This window comes from Hippocampus bargibanti, linkage group LG04 (assembly GCF_051943395.1).
Source record: "Hippocampus bargibanti isolate YZ-2025 linkage group LG04, ASM5194339v1, whole genome shotgun sequence".
Classification (NCBI taxonomy): domain Eukaryota; kingdom Metazoa; phylum Chordata; class Actinopteri; order Syngnathiformes; family Syngnathidae; genus Hippocampus; species Hippocampus bargibanti.
The window spans coordinates 1,815,001-1,832,512 of record NC_142737.1 but is presented as its reverse complement, the minus strand read 5'-3'; the positions used below and the strand labels follow the sequence as shown (position 1 = coordinate 1,832,512).

Below are 17,512 nucleotides of genomic sequence, written 5' to 3'. Positions count from 1 at the left end.
TTTTAGCTATCTAGCTAGCAAGCTATCTATTAGCTATCTGGCTAGCTAGAGAGCTAACTATTAGCAATATAGCTATCTAGCTATCTATTTGAGTAAGGAACGTATGAGCTATCTATTAACTAGCTTTCTAGCTTTTTATGTTATTCCGGGTTGAGTGAACGCTGGTCGCGTGTGGCTGCCGCTGCTCACCCACAGAAAAACTTATCCTGTGACTGTAAAGTGACCTTGAGAGTTTTGAAAGACGCTTACAAATCAAATGTATGATTATTATTATTATAGCTATCTAGCTATCTATCTACCTATCTAGCTGTCAGCTATCTACCTAGCTAGCTGTCAGCTATCTATTAGCTAGCTGGCTGGCTAGCTGTCTATCTATTTGAGTTACTTCTGTGTTGAGTGAACACTTGCTCATGTGGCTGCCGCTGCTCACCCACAGAAAAACTTATCCTGTGACTGTAAAGTGTCCTTGAGAGTTTTGAAAGGTGCTTAAAAATCAAATGTATTATTATTATTATTATTATTATTATTATTATTATTATTTAGTAGTAGTAGTAGTAGTAGTAGTATTATCTAGCTAGCTGTTTATATAGCTATCTATCTTTCTAACTATTAGCTATCTATTAGCTATGTGGCTAGCTAGCTTTCTATGAGCTATTATTATTATTATTATTATTATTATTATTATTATTATTATGATAATAACCTGTCCGGCATACTCCACGTAGTCATGGTGGCCCGGGCGCGATCCCGCCCCGCCGCCAGAGGTGGCGCTGCCTTGCTCGGTGCGACACAGCACAATGGCGTACTGGTTGAGGTTGCCCGTCCGCTTCACCGTCACCGCCACCGTGCCTGCCTTCTCCGACACGTTGTAACTAAAAACGGAGAAATTAATTCAGGAGAATTTTCAAAGGTATGTATTTTGTTGTTCTTTTTCCTTCCGTCCAAGCAACATATAAGGAATTTATCAGCCTGTGGAAACGGAGGTGGCCACAGGAGGTCGCCATTTTGTGCCTCTTTTTTTTTGGGTGAGACATTTCCCCCTAATGTTGCCTCAAAATGACACGGAAGGACTTCTTTAATCGATTGCAAACATGTATGCTTTCCTCTTAAGAACTATTTGAATCATATTCATAACTGGATGTGTAACAAGAAAGCATATTCTCCCAATCTGAAGCCATTGTTTTGATTCTCCAGCAATGTAAGACGTCTTGGCGTGACGTCACGAACTGGGGGCGGGACTTTCTGAAAATGCCCAATTCGCAGCAATTTTTATTGGTGTTTTGCATTTGAATAAAAATATCGTGTTTTGGCTATTTTAGATGCTATAAAACGTTTTTCTGATGTCAGTTAAGAAACAAAAAAGTGACGTCGGTTGTTCTTTAATTAAAAAAAAAACAACCGTTATACTATTAGATGGCTCTTTGTGTTTTAAGTTGTGAAAAATGGGGCAGGCAACTTTCTGGCCAGGCCGAAAACGTTTCAGAGTTGTCTGCCCGGGTGTCCACTAACTTTTTGTCCGGAGTGTCAGACACTTATATAAACCTAAATATTGTATGACTTAAAATGTTTTTTTTAATGTAATGTAAGAAATGAGCATTAAATCTGGTCAGTTATATCTGCAATACATTTAATACAGTGGTACCTTGGCTTACGAACCTAATTGGTTCCCAGAAAGTGTGTGTAAGGCGAAAAGTGTGTATTCCAAACAATAATTTCCCATAGTAAACCATTAAAATGAAAATAATCCGTTCCCAGGTCCCCATAAAATATAATTTTCAATCAAATAAGTCTTAAAACTCCACACAATATTGTACTGTATAATAAAGTTGTTTTATTGACCTTTGTGATGGCCGTTGATGGCTTGATGGAATGGATAGCTTTTTGCATAACGTGTCTCAAGGAGCTTTGAGTTGTACATCTTACAAGTTGTGATATTGCAACAGCAACAGATGCAGGCAGACAAACGAGAAACGTTATTAATAGCTGGTTCCCTTGCTCTTCATATTGTACAGATGGCTTGTGCGGTTTATTTGTGTAGCCTGGTTGATGGGATATTTTAACCTTGCAGTCTACACTCTGCCTTTGAACTATCAATAAAGTTGAAACGAGTCCAAATTTCACTGTGATTTCTATCCATGTTCTCACCATTTCACTTTTGTTTGTTTGTTTTTGTTTCAAGGGACGAATGTGAACTGGGTCATCGGCGCCACTCAAACCTTTGTTGCTGGAAGCTGATGAGCGACCACTGGATGTGGAAAAGGTTATCGTCGACCACGTTGGGCTTGCTATCCTTCACCAGGAAGCGGAAGTTGTCCATCGTTTCCTGTCCGCTCTCCTCGCGCAACACGTAGCGGATCAGGCCCAAGTTGATGTCGGCTGCGGGGGATACCATTCGTTAAAATGAAATGTTTGACTTTGTTTTTCCAGCTTTTGTTCTCTGAAGTTGAGACGAAACCGCCAATCAACACGCTGATTGACGCCAATTGGGTGTAAAATGGCCGCCATTATTTGGGGTTTGACCTCTAATATCTGCATTCAAATTGGAAAATTCACTTGCTAAATTGAATGGAATGCTTTTTTTTTTTTTTTTTTTTTTTGGGTGTGGGGCACCACCTTGCGTGAAGGAGCTGACGCGGGCTCCGGGCCTGGCTTTGTTCTCCAAGTAGCCATGTTCGGGATCCCCGGTGACCTCGTAGACCAAATGCTGGTCATCCGTGTCCGGATCGACGGTCAGCAGCTCTTTCTTCGTGATCAGATTGGTCGCCTGGGGAGGAGAAAAAAAAATATCAATGGACAAACATATCAGATTCAGACCTGGAAACGGATTATTGTGATTTTTTAATGGTTTCATATGGGAAATGAAAGGTTTGAAGAAGGGCTTTTTGGTGCAGGTGTGGATCCCAAAAAGACTCGCAGGTACAAAATTCGGGTTTAAGACCTTGTTGTCCATGTACTCCAGCCACTGCAGTCCAAGGTTGGTGACGATTCTCGGCGTGCCGTCGTCCACGGGAAGAATTTCGATCGGGAACTTCTGAGGAGCTGCTGTCACAATCTAAAAAAAACAACAAAACAAAACAAAAAAAAAAACAAAGAAATAAATAACAAAGTATTATATTATTATGATTATATTATACGTACATTTGATTTAGAAGCGCCTTTCAAACCTCTCAAGGTCACTTTACAGTTACAGGATAAGTTTTTCTGTGGGTGAGCAGCGGCAGCCACACGCGCCAGCATTCACTCAACCTGGAGTAACTCAAAAAGATAGCTATTAGCTGTGTAGCTAATAGCTAGCTAGCTATTTATCTATCTATTTAGCTATCTAGTTATCTATCTATCTAGTTAGCTATCTATCTAGTTAGCGACCTAGTTCGCTATCTATCTAGTTAGCTATTTATCTACGTAGCTATCTAGTTAGCTATCTATCTATGATAATGATAATCCGTTTCATTTATAAGCGCCTTTCAAACCTCTCAAGGACGCTTTACAGTCACAGGATATTTTTTTCCATGGGTGAGCAGCGGCAGCCACACGCGCCAGCGTTCACTCAACCTGGAAGTCTATCTAGTTAGCTATCTATCTAGTTAGCTATCTATCTAGTTAGTTAGCAATCTAGCTATCTAGTTATCTATCCAGTTAGCTATCTATCCTAGTTAGCTATCTATCAATTCAATTATATATTTATTAATTGTTCTTCCTTGCTCACGAGTACTGGGAAAAAAAATGGTGACAATAGCTAATATAGAGCTATCTAGATTGCTAGATAGCTAGCCAGATAGCTATACAAACAAACAAAATGGCCGCTATCTATTGTTAACACTTGTTGAGATATATCATATGTTGAATGTTAAAATAATTTCCTGTGAAAATGACATTTTCCGCTCGATTTGAAAATTCTCGTGCTCATTTCGAACGGGAATTGAACTCGCCTCCTTGCCGGCGGCGTCCCTCAGCACGAAAAGCGGATTGGTTCCGTCGCTTAGCGTGAAAGCGAAGCCGTCCTGCAGCGAGTTGGAACCGTCGTGGTTGTAGCTGACGCGGTTCTGGTAGACGTCGTCCATGGTGAAGGTGGCGGTGGGACGGTAGCGCTGCCCGTTGCCCGTGCGCTCGATGGCGCCGTGGCGCGGCGGCTGGACCACCGTGAACACGATGGACTCGGCCTGCAGGAGATGAAAACAATCAAATGGAGGAGGTGGGGGGAGTGGGGTCACTAATTATTATTATTAGGCACAATGACTATTATTATTATTATATTATTATTGAGTGAACGCTGATGCTCACCCGCAAAAAAAAAATGCTGTGACTGTAAAGTGACCTTGAAAGTTTTGAAAGGCGCTTAGAAATGAAATGTATTATTATTATTATTATTATTATTATTATTATTGTTGTTATTGTTATATTATTATTATTATTATTATTATTATTATTATTATTATTATTATTATTATTATTGTTATTATTATTATTATTTATTATTATTATTATTATTATTATTATGGTTATCATTTTCATCATTTTCATCTTCATCTTCATCATTATTATTATTATTATTGTTATTGTTGGTGGTGTTATTCTTATTATTATTATTGTTGTTGTTATTGTTATTATATTGTTATTATTATTATTATTATTATTATTATTATTATTATTATTATTGTTGTTGGTGGTGTTATTATTATTATTGTTATTGATTATTGTTGTTATTGTTATCATTTTCATCATTTTCATCTTTATCATCTTTATCATCATTATTATTATTATTATTATTATTATTATTATTATTGTTTTTGGTGGTGGTGTTATTATTATTGGATTGGATTGGATTTGCCTTTATTAGTCTTGCAGTGAAGAAATTTACATTTCACAGCAGCAAAGTGATGAAAGGAATTATTATTATTATTGTTATATTATTATTATTATTATTATTATTATTATTGTTGTTATTGTTATCATTTTCATCTTTATCATCTCTATTATTATTATTATTATTGTTGTTGTTGTTGTTGTTGTTGTTGTTGTTGTTGTTGGTGGTGGTGGTGGTGTTATTATTATTATTATTATTTTCAGCATTTTCATCTTTATCATCTTTATCATCTTCATCATCATTATTATTACTATTATTATTATTATTGTTGTTAGTGTTGTTGTTATTATTATTTATTATTATTATTATTATTTTCATCATTTTCATCTGCATCATCTTTCATCATCATCATTATTATTATTATTATTGTTATTATTGTTATTATTACTAACCTCCGTGTCGGCATCGGTGGCCTTGAGCTCAAACTCGGTGATGGTTTTCCTCACGCCCTCCTGAACTCGCATTCCGGGAACGGTGAGAAGGGGGAGCGAGTCGTCCACGGCTTTGAGGGTGATGTAGAACGTTTGCGCCACCTGGAGGACAAACGCGGCGTGACATTTTTTTTTTTAGCCAAGCGCTTTATGGGTTTACAGTGATACCTTGGCTTACAAACTTAATTGGTTCCCAGACAGGGTGTGTAAGGCGAAAAGTGTGTATCCCAAAAATTGATTTCCCATAGGAAACCATTAAAATGAGAATAATCCATTCCCAGGTCCCCATAAAACATCATTTTCGACTTTCTAAATTTTCTAAGCCTTAAAACTACACAAAATATACTTTACTTTATGTATAATAAATGTAACGAAAGAAAGAAATACAAACATAAATACAAAACTACATACATACACAAAATAAATAAATAAATGTATGGATAAATAAATATATAAACAAATAGACACACAAATAAATAAATAGATAAAATAAATAAATAAAAATAAATAAACAGACACACAAATAAATAAATACATAGATCAATAAAAATAAAATGACAAATAAAAGAATGAAATAATAAATAAACGAATAAATAAATAAATAAATAAATAAACAATAATATATAAATAATAAAATACAAAAAAAAATAAAAAAACAAAACTACAAATAAATAAAACAATGAAATAATAAATAAACGAATAAATAAATAAATAAATAAATACGCAGATAAATAAATAAATAAATGAATTAATAAATATTTTTTTAAAAAGTGCTTTGCGCTGACCTCGTTGGTGCCGTCCGATACAGTGAAGGAGAAATGGTCGGCATGTTTTTCTTCTTGGCTGGTGTGAGCGTACTGGACGGCGCGGGACGCCAGGTCGGCCTGCGTGAAACTGTCAACTCGCACACCTGCAAGACGGACAAAATACAACGGCCCTTGGAAAAAGGTTCAGATGCTTCTCAATGTGGAATATTAAAAAAAAAAAATATATATATATATATATATATATATATATCAAATATACAAACTTACGCAGTAAAATATATTAAATAAAACATCAATTTTCAGACCTTTCAATTGATTGGATTTTTGCAATCAAGATTCTGATCTCCATTGTTTTTTTGTCAGAAACTGACGGTTTTGGTCAATAATAATAATAATAATAATAATAATAATACATTTCATTTCTAAGCACCTTTCAAAACTCTCAAGGACACTTTAGTCACAGGTTCAGTTTTACTGTAGGTGAGCAGCAGCGGCCACACGCGCCAGCGTTCACTAATAATAGTAACAAGAAAAAAATAAAATTATAGAATAATAAAATAATAAAATCATAAAATCATAAAATCATAAAATCACAAAATCATAAAATCATGAAATAATAAAATAATAAAATAATAAAATGATAAAATAATAAAATCACAAAATCATAAAATCATGAAATAATAAAATAATAAAATAATAAAATAATAAAATGATAAAATGATAAAATAGTACAATAGTACAATAGCACAATAATACAATAAGACAATTACATAATAACACAACAACATCATAAAATAACAAAATAACAAAACAATAAAAATAGTAAAATAATAATAATAATAATAATAATAATAATAATAATAATACATTTCATTTCTAAGCACCTTTCAAAACTCTCAAGGACACTTTACAGTCACAGGATCAGTTTTACTATAGGTGAGCAGCAGCGGCCACACGCGCCAGCGTTCACTAATAATAGTAACAAGAAAATAATAAAATTATAGAATAATAAAATAATAAAATCATAAAACCATAAAATCATAAAATCACAAAATCATAAAATCATGAAATAATAAAATAATAAAATAATAAAATCACAAAATCATAAAATCATGAAATAATAAAAATAATAAAAGGATAAAATGATAAAATAGTACAATAGTACAATAGTAAAATAGTACAATAATACAATAAGACAATTACATAATAACACAATAACATCATAAAATAACAAAATAACAAAACAATAAAAAAATAGTAAAATAATAATAATAATAATAATAATAATAATACATTTCATTTATAAGCACCTTTCAAAACTCTCAAGGACACTTTAAAGTCACAGGATAAATAATAATAATAATAATAATAATAATAATAATAATAATAATAATAATACATTTTATTTATATAATTAATGATTTTTATAATGAAGTACTTAAGTATGTAAGTAAGTAGGTAAGTATGCAGATGAGTAAACTTACAAAACCTTGTGTTTTTTTTTTTTTATTTTATTTAGTCTATCTTGTGCCTTCCAAAAAAATGCTCCTAATAATGAATGTAAATGAGGCCTTACCGGGGTTGGCGGCAAGCTCCAAGTGTCCCAGGGCGGCGGGCTTGGTGATGCGGTAGAGGAGCTCGCCGGGTTGGCTGTCTTGGTCACTGGCCGACAACTGCAGCGTGGTGAGTTTCTTCACAGAGTTCTCATCCAGGACCAGGCCTTTGTTGACCATCACCGATGGAGGCAGGCGGTCCTCTGCAGGGGAGGACACGCAAAAAACATTTAGACCAAAAAAATACAAAAAAATAAAAATAACACGCACATACCACATGTTTTTTTGCAGCATAATTTCTTCTTTTTTTTCGGTAGCCATTGAAATATTTCAAGCTGAGGGTGACCAACGAGGTGTTTTTTTGTTTCCTAACTGACATCAGAAAAACGTTTTATAGCCTCTAAAATATCCAAAATGATATGATGATATTTTTATAATGATATTTTTAGTCAAATGCAAAATACCAATAAAAATGACATCAAGTGTGCTGAAACTGCAAAAAAAATTGAAACCGGAAGTGGCCATTTTCAGAATGTCCCGCCCACTTGTTCGTGGTGTCACACCAAGACGTCTTGCATTGCTTGAGAATGAAAACAATGGCTTCAGATTCGGAAAAAAAGATGCTTTCTTGTTACTCATCCAGTTATGAAGATGATTCAAATAGTTCTGAAGAGGAAAGCATACATGTTTGCAATCGATTAAAGAATTTATTCCGTGTCATTTTGAGGCAACTTTGGTGGGAAATGTAGCACCAAAAAGAGGCAGAAGATGGCGACAAAGCTACTTGGAAACTGGCCGGATTCACCATTTCATTATTTATGTTTTCCATCTAATCTCGCCCATCAACACGAAGTTTTCAGACCAAACAAAGTACCGCAAAATGCATTGACGTGATGAAAGTACTGCTACAGTATGTCCTTTCTCGGTCAGGGGCGTTCCTTCAGTGACGTGACGTGAGGACTCGTCACCAACTCAAAAACAAGACTTCCGGAACATAGTCATGGGGAAAAATGGCCGAATTTGCCAAATGTGAAGCCAAATTACCGAGCACGCTGATGAAGAAGGATTGGTCGATGAGTTTGTTGCCTTCCGGGTCCACCAGGTTGAACTTGAAGGACAGGCTGCCTCCCTTCTCGCCTTTTTCGTGGCTGTAGCGCAACAGGCCTGCGATAGAAAAAAAAACAAGATGGCGAGGCGCTAACGTCGCATTCTCAACATGGCCGCCGGAGTTTGAAACCCACCTTTGTTGACGTCCTCCTGCGTGAAACCGTGCACGGGCCCTTTGGTGGTGACTTTGTCGAAGCCCCCGCCGCGACTCAACTGGACTTTGCCGCTCGGTGGATCTTTTGTGATGACGTAGCGTAGCCGCAGGCTATCCGAGTCTATGTCGGTAGCCTTCAGGTTCTGCACTGTGATTGTGGATGAAGAACCTGCAAATAAAAGGAAAAAATACATATTCCTTATCATCATCATGAGCTCAGTTTAAAAAAAATCTATCATAATTTAGCATAATTGTTTTTTGTGGGTTCTGTTATGATGGAAACTTCTGGTTGTATATATGTATTATTATTATTATTATTATTATTATTATTATTATTATTATTATTGTTGTTGTTATTATTATTATTTAAAAACAACTTCACAATTTAGCTTCAATGACTTGAAATTGTGTTTTTTTTTGTGGGTTCTTTTGTGTTGGAAAATTTCTGGTTGATAAGAAAAGAGATTGCATAAATGATTTGAGATTTTTGAATTTTTTTGTGGGTCTTATGGAAATTTCTGGTTGAGCAAAAAAACTAATAATTTAGCATCATTGATTTGAGATTATTGACTTTTTTCGTGGGTCCTGAAATTTCTGGTTGATAAAAAAGAAAATTGCGTCACTGAATTGATATTTTTGATATTTTTTGTAGGTCCTGTTGTGTTGAAAATTCTGGTTGTGAAAGAAAAGATTTTGAGATTTTTTATATTTTTTTTGTAGGTCCGGTTGTGTTAAAAATTCTGTTTGAGCGAAAAATAAAATAAAATTAGGATTTAGCACAATTGACTTGAGATTTTTTTGTGGGTCCTGTTGTTACAGAAATTTATGGTTGAGCAAAAAAAAATATCACAATTTAGCGTAATTGACTTGAGATTTTATATTTTTTTTTGGTGGTTCCTGTTGTGACAGAAATTTATGGTTGAGCAAAAAAAAAAAAAAAAAATAGGATTTAGCACAATTGACTTGAGATTAAATTTTTTGTGGGTCCTGTTGTTATAGAAATTTATGGTAGAGCAAAAATAAAAATCACAATTTAGTGTAATTGACTTGAGATTTCATTATATTTTTTGGTGGGTACTGTTGTGACAGAAATGTCTGGTTGAGCCAAAAAAAAAATCAGGATTTGGCATAATTGACTTGAGATTTTAGATTCTTTTTTGTGGTTCCTGTCGTGATGGAAATTTCTGGGTTGACCATAAGAAAAAACGTCACAATTTAGCGTAATTGACTTGAGATTTTAGATTCTTTTTTGTGGTTCCTGTCCTGTTGGAAATTTCTGGGTTGACCATAAGAAAAATGGCACAATTTAGCGTCAATGACTTGTGATTTCTGACTTTTTTTGTGGGTCTTTTTGTGATAGAAATTTCTGGTTGAACCAAAAAAATTACAATTAAGCAAAATTGACTTGAAATAATTGCATTTTTTGTGGGTCCCGTTGTAAGCAATAAAATGGTGTCAGGGGTTGGATCATAGGACTGTATGATCCACAAAAAAAATACAAAAATCTCAAGTCAATTACACGAAATTGTGATTTTTTTTGCTCAAACAGAAATTTCTGTCACAACAGGAGCCACAAAAATACAAATATCTCAAGTCAATTATGCTAAATCGTGAAGTTGTTTTTTTTTTGCTTAACCATAAATTTCCGTCGTAATAGTGTCAAGTCAATTACACTAAATCAATTTTTTTGCTCAACCAGATATTACTGTCACAACAGGACCCACAAAAAAAATCACAAATCTCAAGTTAATTATCTTAAATTGTCACTTTTTTTGCTCAACGAGCAATTTCCATTACAGCAGGACCCACAAAAAAATTACAAAAATCTCAAATCAATAATGCGAAATCGTGAAGTTATTATTTTTGCTCAACCAGAAATTTCCGTTGCGATAGAACCCACAAAAAAATGCAATTATTTCAAGTCAATTATGCTTAATTGTGAAGTTGTTTTTTTGCTTAACCAGAAATTTCCGTCGTAATAGGACCAACAAAAAAATTACAAAAATGTCAAGTCAATTACATTAAATCCATTTTTTTTGCTCAACCAGATATTACTGTCACAACAGGACCCACAAAAAAAATCACAAATCTCAAGTTAATTATCCTAAATTGTCACATTTGTTTTGCTCAACCAGCATTTTCCATCACAGCAGGACCCACAAAAAGTTAATCCCAAGTCAATAATACTAAATCATGAAGTTATTATTTTTTGCCAATCCAGAAATTTCCGTCGCAATAGGACCAACAAAAAAATTACAAAAATCTCAAGTCAATTTCAAAAAAATGTCCTTCAAAACGCACTTCCATTGGTGAAACTGACGTCAATCCAAGTATCCTCGCTCACCAGCTGGCAGCTGTAGCCCCCTGTTAACGGTCATGCGTGGCCCCTCGCTGCGGGTGACGTCCAAAGTGAAACGCAAGCGTCCGTTGGCGTGCGCGTGGACGCCGTCGGTGACGCTGAAAGCTAACTCGTCCACGCCGCCGCTGACCGTCTCAGGCGTGTAGACCAGCAGTCGGTCCAGGACGTCCTGGTAGGTGAAGGTGGATCCTTGCGTGAGGACGCGTCCGTTCTCCAGAGGCTGCAAATAGAACTGACGGCGGCGGAGTTGACCTGCGGAGGTTCCAAAAAAATATTACCATGGCAAATTATTGTTTTTCAGCATTTTTTAATAATAATTTTACAATAATAATAATCCAAACAAAATAATAATAATCCCCAGCGTTCACTCAACTCCGAAGTAACTCAAATAGATAGAAATCTAGCTAGCTATCTAATAGCTACTGTAATTGATAGCTAGCTACAGCAGATAGCTAGCTAGCCAGATAGCTAATATATAGCAAGCGAGTAATAATATTATATAATATATATAATATTATTTCTAAGCGCCTTTCAAAACTCTCAAGGTCACTTTACAGTCACACGATAAGTTTTTTTTCTGTGGGTGAGCAGCGGCAGCCACATGCGCCAGCGTTCACTCAACCCCGAAGTAACTCAAATAGAAAGCGAGCTAGCTAGCTAATGGATAGCTGATAAACAGCTAATAGACAGCTAGATAGCCAACAGCTCGACAGCTAACAGCCAGCAAGCTAGACAGCTAATAGCTAGCCAATGGATATGGATAGCTAATAAATAGCTAATCGAGAGCTAGACAAATTATTGTTTTTCCGCAATTTTTATCATAATATGAATAATAATAATAATCATCATCATCATCATTTAATTTCTAAGCGCCTTTCAAAACTCTCAAAGTCACTTTACAGCCACATGATAATTTTTTTCCTGTGGGTGAGCAGCGGCAGCCACATGCGCCAGCGTTCACTCAACCCGGAAGTAACTCAAAAAGATAGAAAGCTAGCTGGCTAGCTAATGGATAGCTAGATTGCCAACAGCTAGAGAGCTACTGGATAGCTAGCTGGCTAGCCAGCCAGCTAGCTAACAGATAAGTAATAGTTAGCTAATAAATAGCAAATTGATAGCTAGCTAGGTAGCCAGCTAGATAGCTAGATAGTAACTCAAATAGAATGGATATGGATAGCTAATAAATAGCTAATAGAGAGCCAGATAGCCAACAGCTAGCCAGCTACTGGATAGCTAGCTAGATAGCCAGCCAGCTAGCTAACAGATAGGTAATAGTTAGCTAATAAATAGCAAATTGATAGCTAGCTAGGTAGCCAGCTAGATAGCTAGATAGTAACTCAAATAGAATAGATATGGATAGCTTATAAATAGCTAATAGAGAGCCAGCTAGCTAACAGATAGGTAATAGTTAGCTAATAAATAGCAAATTGATAGCTAGCTAGGTAGCCAGCTAGATAGCTAGATAGTAACTCAAATAGAATAGATATGGATAGCTTATAAATAGCTAATAGAGAGCCAGATAGCTAACAGATAGGTAATAGTTAGCTAATAAATAGCAAATTGATAGCTAGCTAGGTAGCCAGCTAGATAGCTAGATAGTAACTCAAATAGAATAGATATGGATAGCTTATAAATAGCTAATAGAGAGCCAGATAGCTAACAGATAGGTAATAGTTAGCTAATAAATAGCAAATTGATAGCTAGCTAGGTAGCCAGCTAGATAGCTAGATAGTAACTCAAATAGAATAGATATGGATAGCTTATAAATAGCTAATAGAGAGCCAGATAGCCAACAGCTAGCCAACTAGGAAGCTAACAGCCAGTCAGCTAGACAGCTAACAGCTAGCCAGCTAGATAGCTTTGACATACCAAATTTTATGTTGCAAAGTCAGCCAGCAAAATTTTTAAAATGTATCTGACATTCGTAAATTATCCATTTTTGGATACATTATTCCCACCGTAGGACGGCTTGCGGACGACGGTGAACAGAATCTCGTTCTCCGGCGTGTCCCGGTCCAGGACGCTGAGGGACGCGTTGGTCACCACCACCCCGGAGTTTTCCTCCACGTGGATGCTGCTGACCGACACCAGCGGCTCACTCCGCCGTTTGCTCTGTAGGAATTTGAGATCAGCACAGTTTTTGAGTAGAAGATGACCATTATATTCGCCATTCCTTCACTTTGTCTCAACGAAATAACGGGTTCACTCATTCATCCACAATTTGAGCAGATCTTCAAGTAGACATTGTGATTTGCGGCCATCTTTCCAAAATGGACGCCTGGCATCACCTGGATGTCGACGTGGACGTTGAAGGCCTCCGTCTGGCTGTGGCCGTCACTGACGTAGAAGCTGAAGGCGTCCTGACGCGCCGGCTGGCCTTCGCGCTGCACGTAGAAGATGCCGTCTGATTTGAGGTCCTCCACCGAGAACGGCGTGTCGGGCGTGACGCTTCGCGAACCTCCTATCGAACCGCCTGCGTTGGGTGAAACGTACACCAGGGTTGGATTGATTTTAATGAATTTCTGAAATTGACTTTCTGCAAATAATTCCTCCAAAATAAAGTGTGTCTGCCAAACATTTATTTCCCATTGGAAACCATTAAAATGTGAATAATCCGTTCCCAGGTCGCCATAAAACATAATTTTCTACGAAATAAGTCTTAAAACTATACAAAATATACCTTATTTTATGTAAGTAGGTAAGTAAGTAGGTAAGAATGTAGATAAATAAGTAAGTAGGTATGTAAGTAGGTAAGTACAGTGATACCTTGGCTTATGAACTTAATTGGTTCCCAGTCAAAGTGTGTAAGGTGAAACGTGTGTATCCCAAAAAATAATTTCCCATGGGAAACCATTAAAATGAGAATAATCCGTTCCCAGGTCGCCATAAAACATAATTTTCTACGAAATAAGTCTTAAAACTATACAAAATATACCTTATTTTATGTAAGTAGGTGAGTAAGTAGGTAAGAATGTAGATAAATAAGTAAGTAGGTATGTAAGTAGGTAAGTACAGTGATACCTTTGCTTACGAACTTAATTGGTTCCCAGATAAAGCGTGTAAGGTGAAAAGTGGGTATCCCAAAAAATAATTTCCCATAGTAAATCATTAAAATGAGAATAATCCGTTCCCAGGTCGCCATAAAACATAATTTTCTACGAAATAAGTCTTAAAACTATACAAAATATACCTTATTTTATGTAAGTAGGTAAGTAAGTAGGTAAGAATGTAGATAAATAAGTAAGTAGGTATGTAAGTAGGTAAGTACAGTGATACCTTGGCTTATGAACTTAATTGGTTCCCAGTCAAAGTGTGTAAGGTGAAACGTGTGTATCCCAAAAAATAATTTCCCATGGGAAACCATTAAAATGTGAATAATCCGTTCCCAGGTCGCCATAAAACATAATTTTCTACGAAATAAGTCTTAAAACTATACAAAATATACCTTATTTTATGTAAGTAGGTAAGTAGGTAAGAATGTAGATAAATAAGTAAGTAGGTATGTAAGTAGGTAAGTACAGTGATACCTTTGCTTACGAACTTAATTGGTTCCCAGATAAAGCGTGTAAGGTGAAAAGTGGGTATCCCAAAAAATAATTTCCCATAGGAAACCATTAAAATGAGAATAATCCGTTCCCAGGTCGCCATAAAACATAATTTTCTACGAAATAAGTCTTAAAACTATACAATATATACCTTATTTTATGTAAGTAGGTAAGTAGGTAAGAATGTAGATAAATAAGTAAGTAGGTATGTAAGTAGGTAAGTACAGTGATACCTTGGCTTACGAACTTAATTGGTTCCCAGATAAAGCGTGTAAGGTGAAAAGTGGGTATCCCAAAAAATAATTTACCATGGGAAACCATTAAAATGAGAATAATCCGTTCCCAGGTCGCCATAAAACGTGAGTGTGTAAGGCGAAACGTGTGTATCCCCAAAAATAATTTCCCATGGGAAACCATTAAAATTTTGTTTTCATGCTGTTCTCCCTCAAACATTTTCTTTGTACTTACCTTGCTTGGTATTTTCGATGAATCCATACTTGGGTGGGCTGACGAGCCAAAGCAGAAGGTTCCGCCGGGGCGTGTCGCCGTGGGATACGACGATGTGATTGGTTGTCAGCTGCACACGACCGCCCTCCTGGACCTACACCATTGACGACCGTTACAATCCAAAACAATGGCGGCGAGTCGTGAAAACAAAGCGGCCACGTGCACGCTAACCTGGATTGCGCCGCGCACGGCGACGTCAGGCGGCCGCCTGGCGTCGGAGGTGATGGTGATGGTGCACATCTGGTTGTCCAGGCGATTGTTGTCGCCGTCGTAGACCGCAAAATGGAAGACGTCCGTGATGGGCTGGTTTCCCGTTTCCAACGAAGTCGTGTATCTGACCAGACATTGAAAGCACATCTTCTGGCATCCATTTTGCGCAACAAAGTTCTCGTTAGCGACTTAGCGGCTACCTGATGGTACCGCGGTTGATATCGTCCATGGTGAACGTGGAATATTCCTTCAGTTCCTGAGGTTCCTCCTGGTCTAGAGTCCTGGTGAGGACGCCGTACATTGGTACCGACACCAACTGGATGTGGATCTTCTCGTCTGGTGATGAGTCATCCTGCCATCAACAAACATACAAAGATATCACCGAGATGTAAATAATCGATATTATGTCAATCATCTTGTTCCGTATTTAATAATAATATTAATAATAATAATCCATTTCATTTATAAGCAGCTTTCAAAACTCTCAAGGTCACTTTACAGTCACAGGATCAGTTTTACTGTAGGCGAGCAGCAGCAGCCACACGCGCCAGCGTTCACTCAACCCGGAAGTAACTCAAATAGATAGAAAGCTAGCTAGCTAGACAGCTAGCCAGCCAGCAAGATAGCTCTATAGCTAATGGCTAGCTAGCTAGATAGCCGGCCAGGGAGCTAGATAGCAAATAGCTAGCTCGCGAGATAGCTAGCTAGATAGCTATTTGATTGGATTGGATTAGACTTTATTCGACTCAGTGGAGAAATTTATAATAATAATAATAATAATAATAATAATAATAATAATAATACATTTGATTTATAAGCGCCTTTCAAAACTCTCAAGGTCACCTATTTGCTGTCTATTAGCCATCTATTAATTATATAGCTATCTAGCTGGTTCGCTATTAATTATATAGCTAACTAGCTATTAGCTATCTAACTAGCTAGCTATCTATTAATTATATAGCTATATAATAATAATAATAATAATAATAATAATGATAATAATAATAACACATTTCATTTCTAATGTCTTTCAAAACTCCCAAGGTCACTTTACAGTCACAGGATAAGATTTTCTGAGGGTGAGCAGCGGCAGCCACACAAGCCAGCGTTCACTCAACCCGGAAGTAACTTAAATAGATAGAAAGCTAGCTAATAGATACAGTAGTAATAATAATAATAATAATAATAATAATAATAATAATAATAATACATTTAATTTCTAAGCACATTTCATAGCAGCAAAGTGATGGAAGGAAGAGGAAAGGAAAGGAAGAAGTAGAAAAACAAAACACAGGAGCTGCTGTAAAGGCAGCACTCCCGCGGCTGCCATCTTGAAAATTTTAAGCAGTTTCTCTTTGCTGTATGAAGCAGTTCTAGATGAAATAGGAGGATCAAAGCATCCTTTTCACCAGTGAATCAGGGACGGTATGGTGAAATGTGCATGTCGGCTAGAAGCTATGACTTCGATTCTAAGTTTTGAAAGCAAACAGGAAGCTGCAGTATCCATTTGCGGAAGATATTGTTTCACATCTCTGATCCCACGGAAATCCGCTTCAATTCCAAGACGCCACAATCCCGCACGGGCGCCCCTGATATTAAAATGACCGACTCACCGTGTAGGCCAGATGCGAACGTCTGACGACGGTGGTGCTCATCTTGCCCACTTCCATGGAAAGTACGGCGCGAGGGTCTCGCTGAGGTCCGCCGCCGTCGTCGCCGTGCCGCACCGCCACCTGCACGGTGACGGTTGCCATGGAGATGCCGTCGCTGACCGAGATGGTGAAGGCGTCCTGGTCGTGGCCGGAGAAGCCGGCGTGCCGGTAAAGTAGCGAGTTGCGGGTCACGTCGGAGAAGGTGAAGATGTCGCCTGACCGAGGGGGGCGGGGTCAAAGAGGGTGAGTCATTCCGATTTACGATGACGGGGGGGGGGGGGGGGGGTTGTAACGCAGAATTTAGGAAGTACAGTGATACCTCAGCTTACGAACTTAATTGGTTTCCAGAAAGTGTGTGTAAGG

The 17,512-nt window shown here is 36.9% G+C and overlaps 1 protein-coding gene across 1 annotated transcript in view; it reads right to left on the bottom strand.

Moving 5' to 3' along the window:
* fras1 (Fraser extracellular matrix complex subunit 1) overlaps positions 1-17,512 on the bottom strand; it is a 127,928-nt gene that overhangs the window by 15,674 nt on the left and 94,742 nt on the right. The window contains exons 37-53 of the mRNA XM_088993478.1: positions 17,111-17,364; positions 15,698-15,849; positions 15,459-15,621; positions 15,249-15,381; positions 13,524-13,708; positions 13,194-13,347; positions 11,221-11,487; positions 8,857-9,045; positions 8,660-8,779; positions 7,639-7,818; positions 6,081-6,205; positions 5,257-5,397; positions 3,930-4,160; positions 2,939-3,052; positions 2,614-2,764; positions 2,217-2,376; positions 704-872 (exon numbers count right to left, since the gene is read on the bottom strand). Of these exons, the coding sequence (XP_088849604.1) occupies positions 704-872; positions 2,217-2,376; positions 2,614-2,764; positions 2,939-3,052; positions 3,930-4,160; positions 5,257-5,397; positions 6,081-6,205; positions 7,639-7,818; positions 8,660-8,779; positions 8,857-9,045; positions 11,221-11,487; positions 13,194-13,347; positions 13,524-13,708; positions 15,249-15,381; positions 15,459-15,621; positions 15,698-15,849; positions 17,111-17,364 (2,888 nt within the window). The remainder of the gene's footprint in view (positions 1-703; positions 873-2,216; positions 2,377-2,613; positions 2,765-2,938; positions 3,053-3,929; positions 4,161-5,256; positions 5,398-6,080; positions 6,206-7,638; positions 7,819-8,659; positions 8,780-8,856; positions 9,046-11,220; positions 11,488-13,193; positions 13,348-13,523; positions 13,709-15,248; positions 15,382-15,458; positions 15,622-15,697; positions 15,850-17,110; positions 17,365-17,512) is intronic.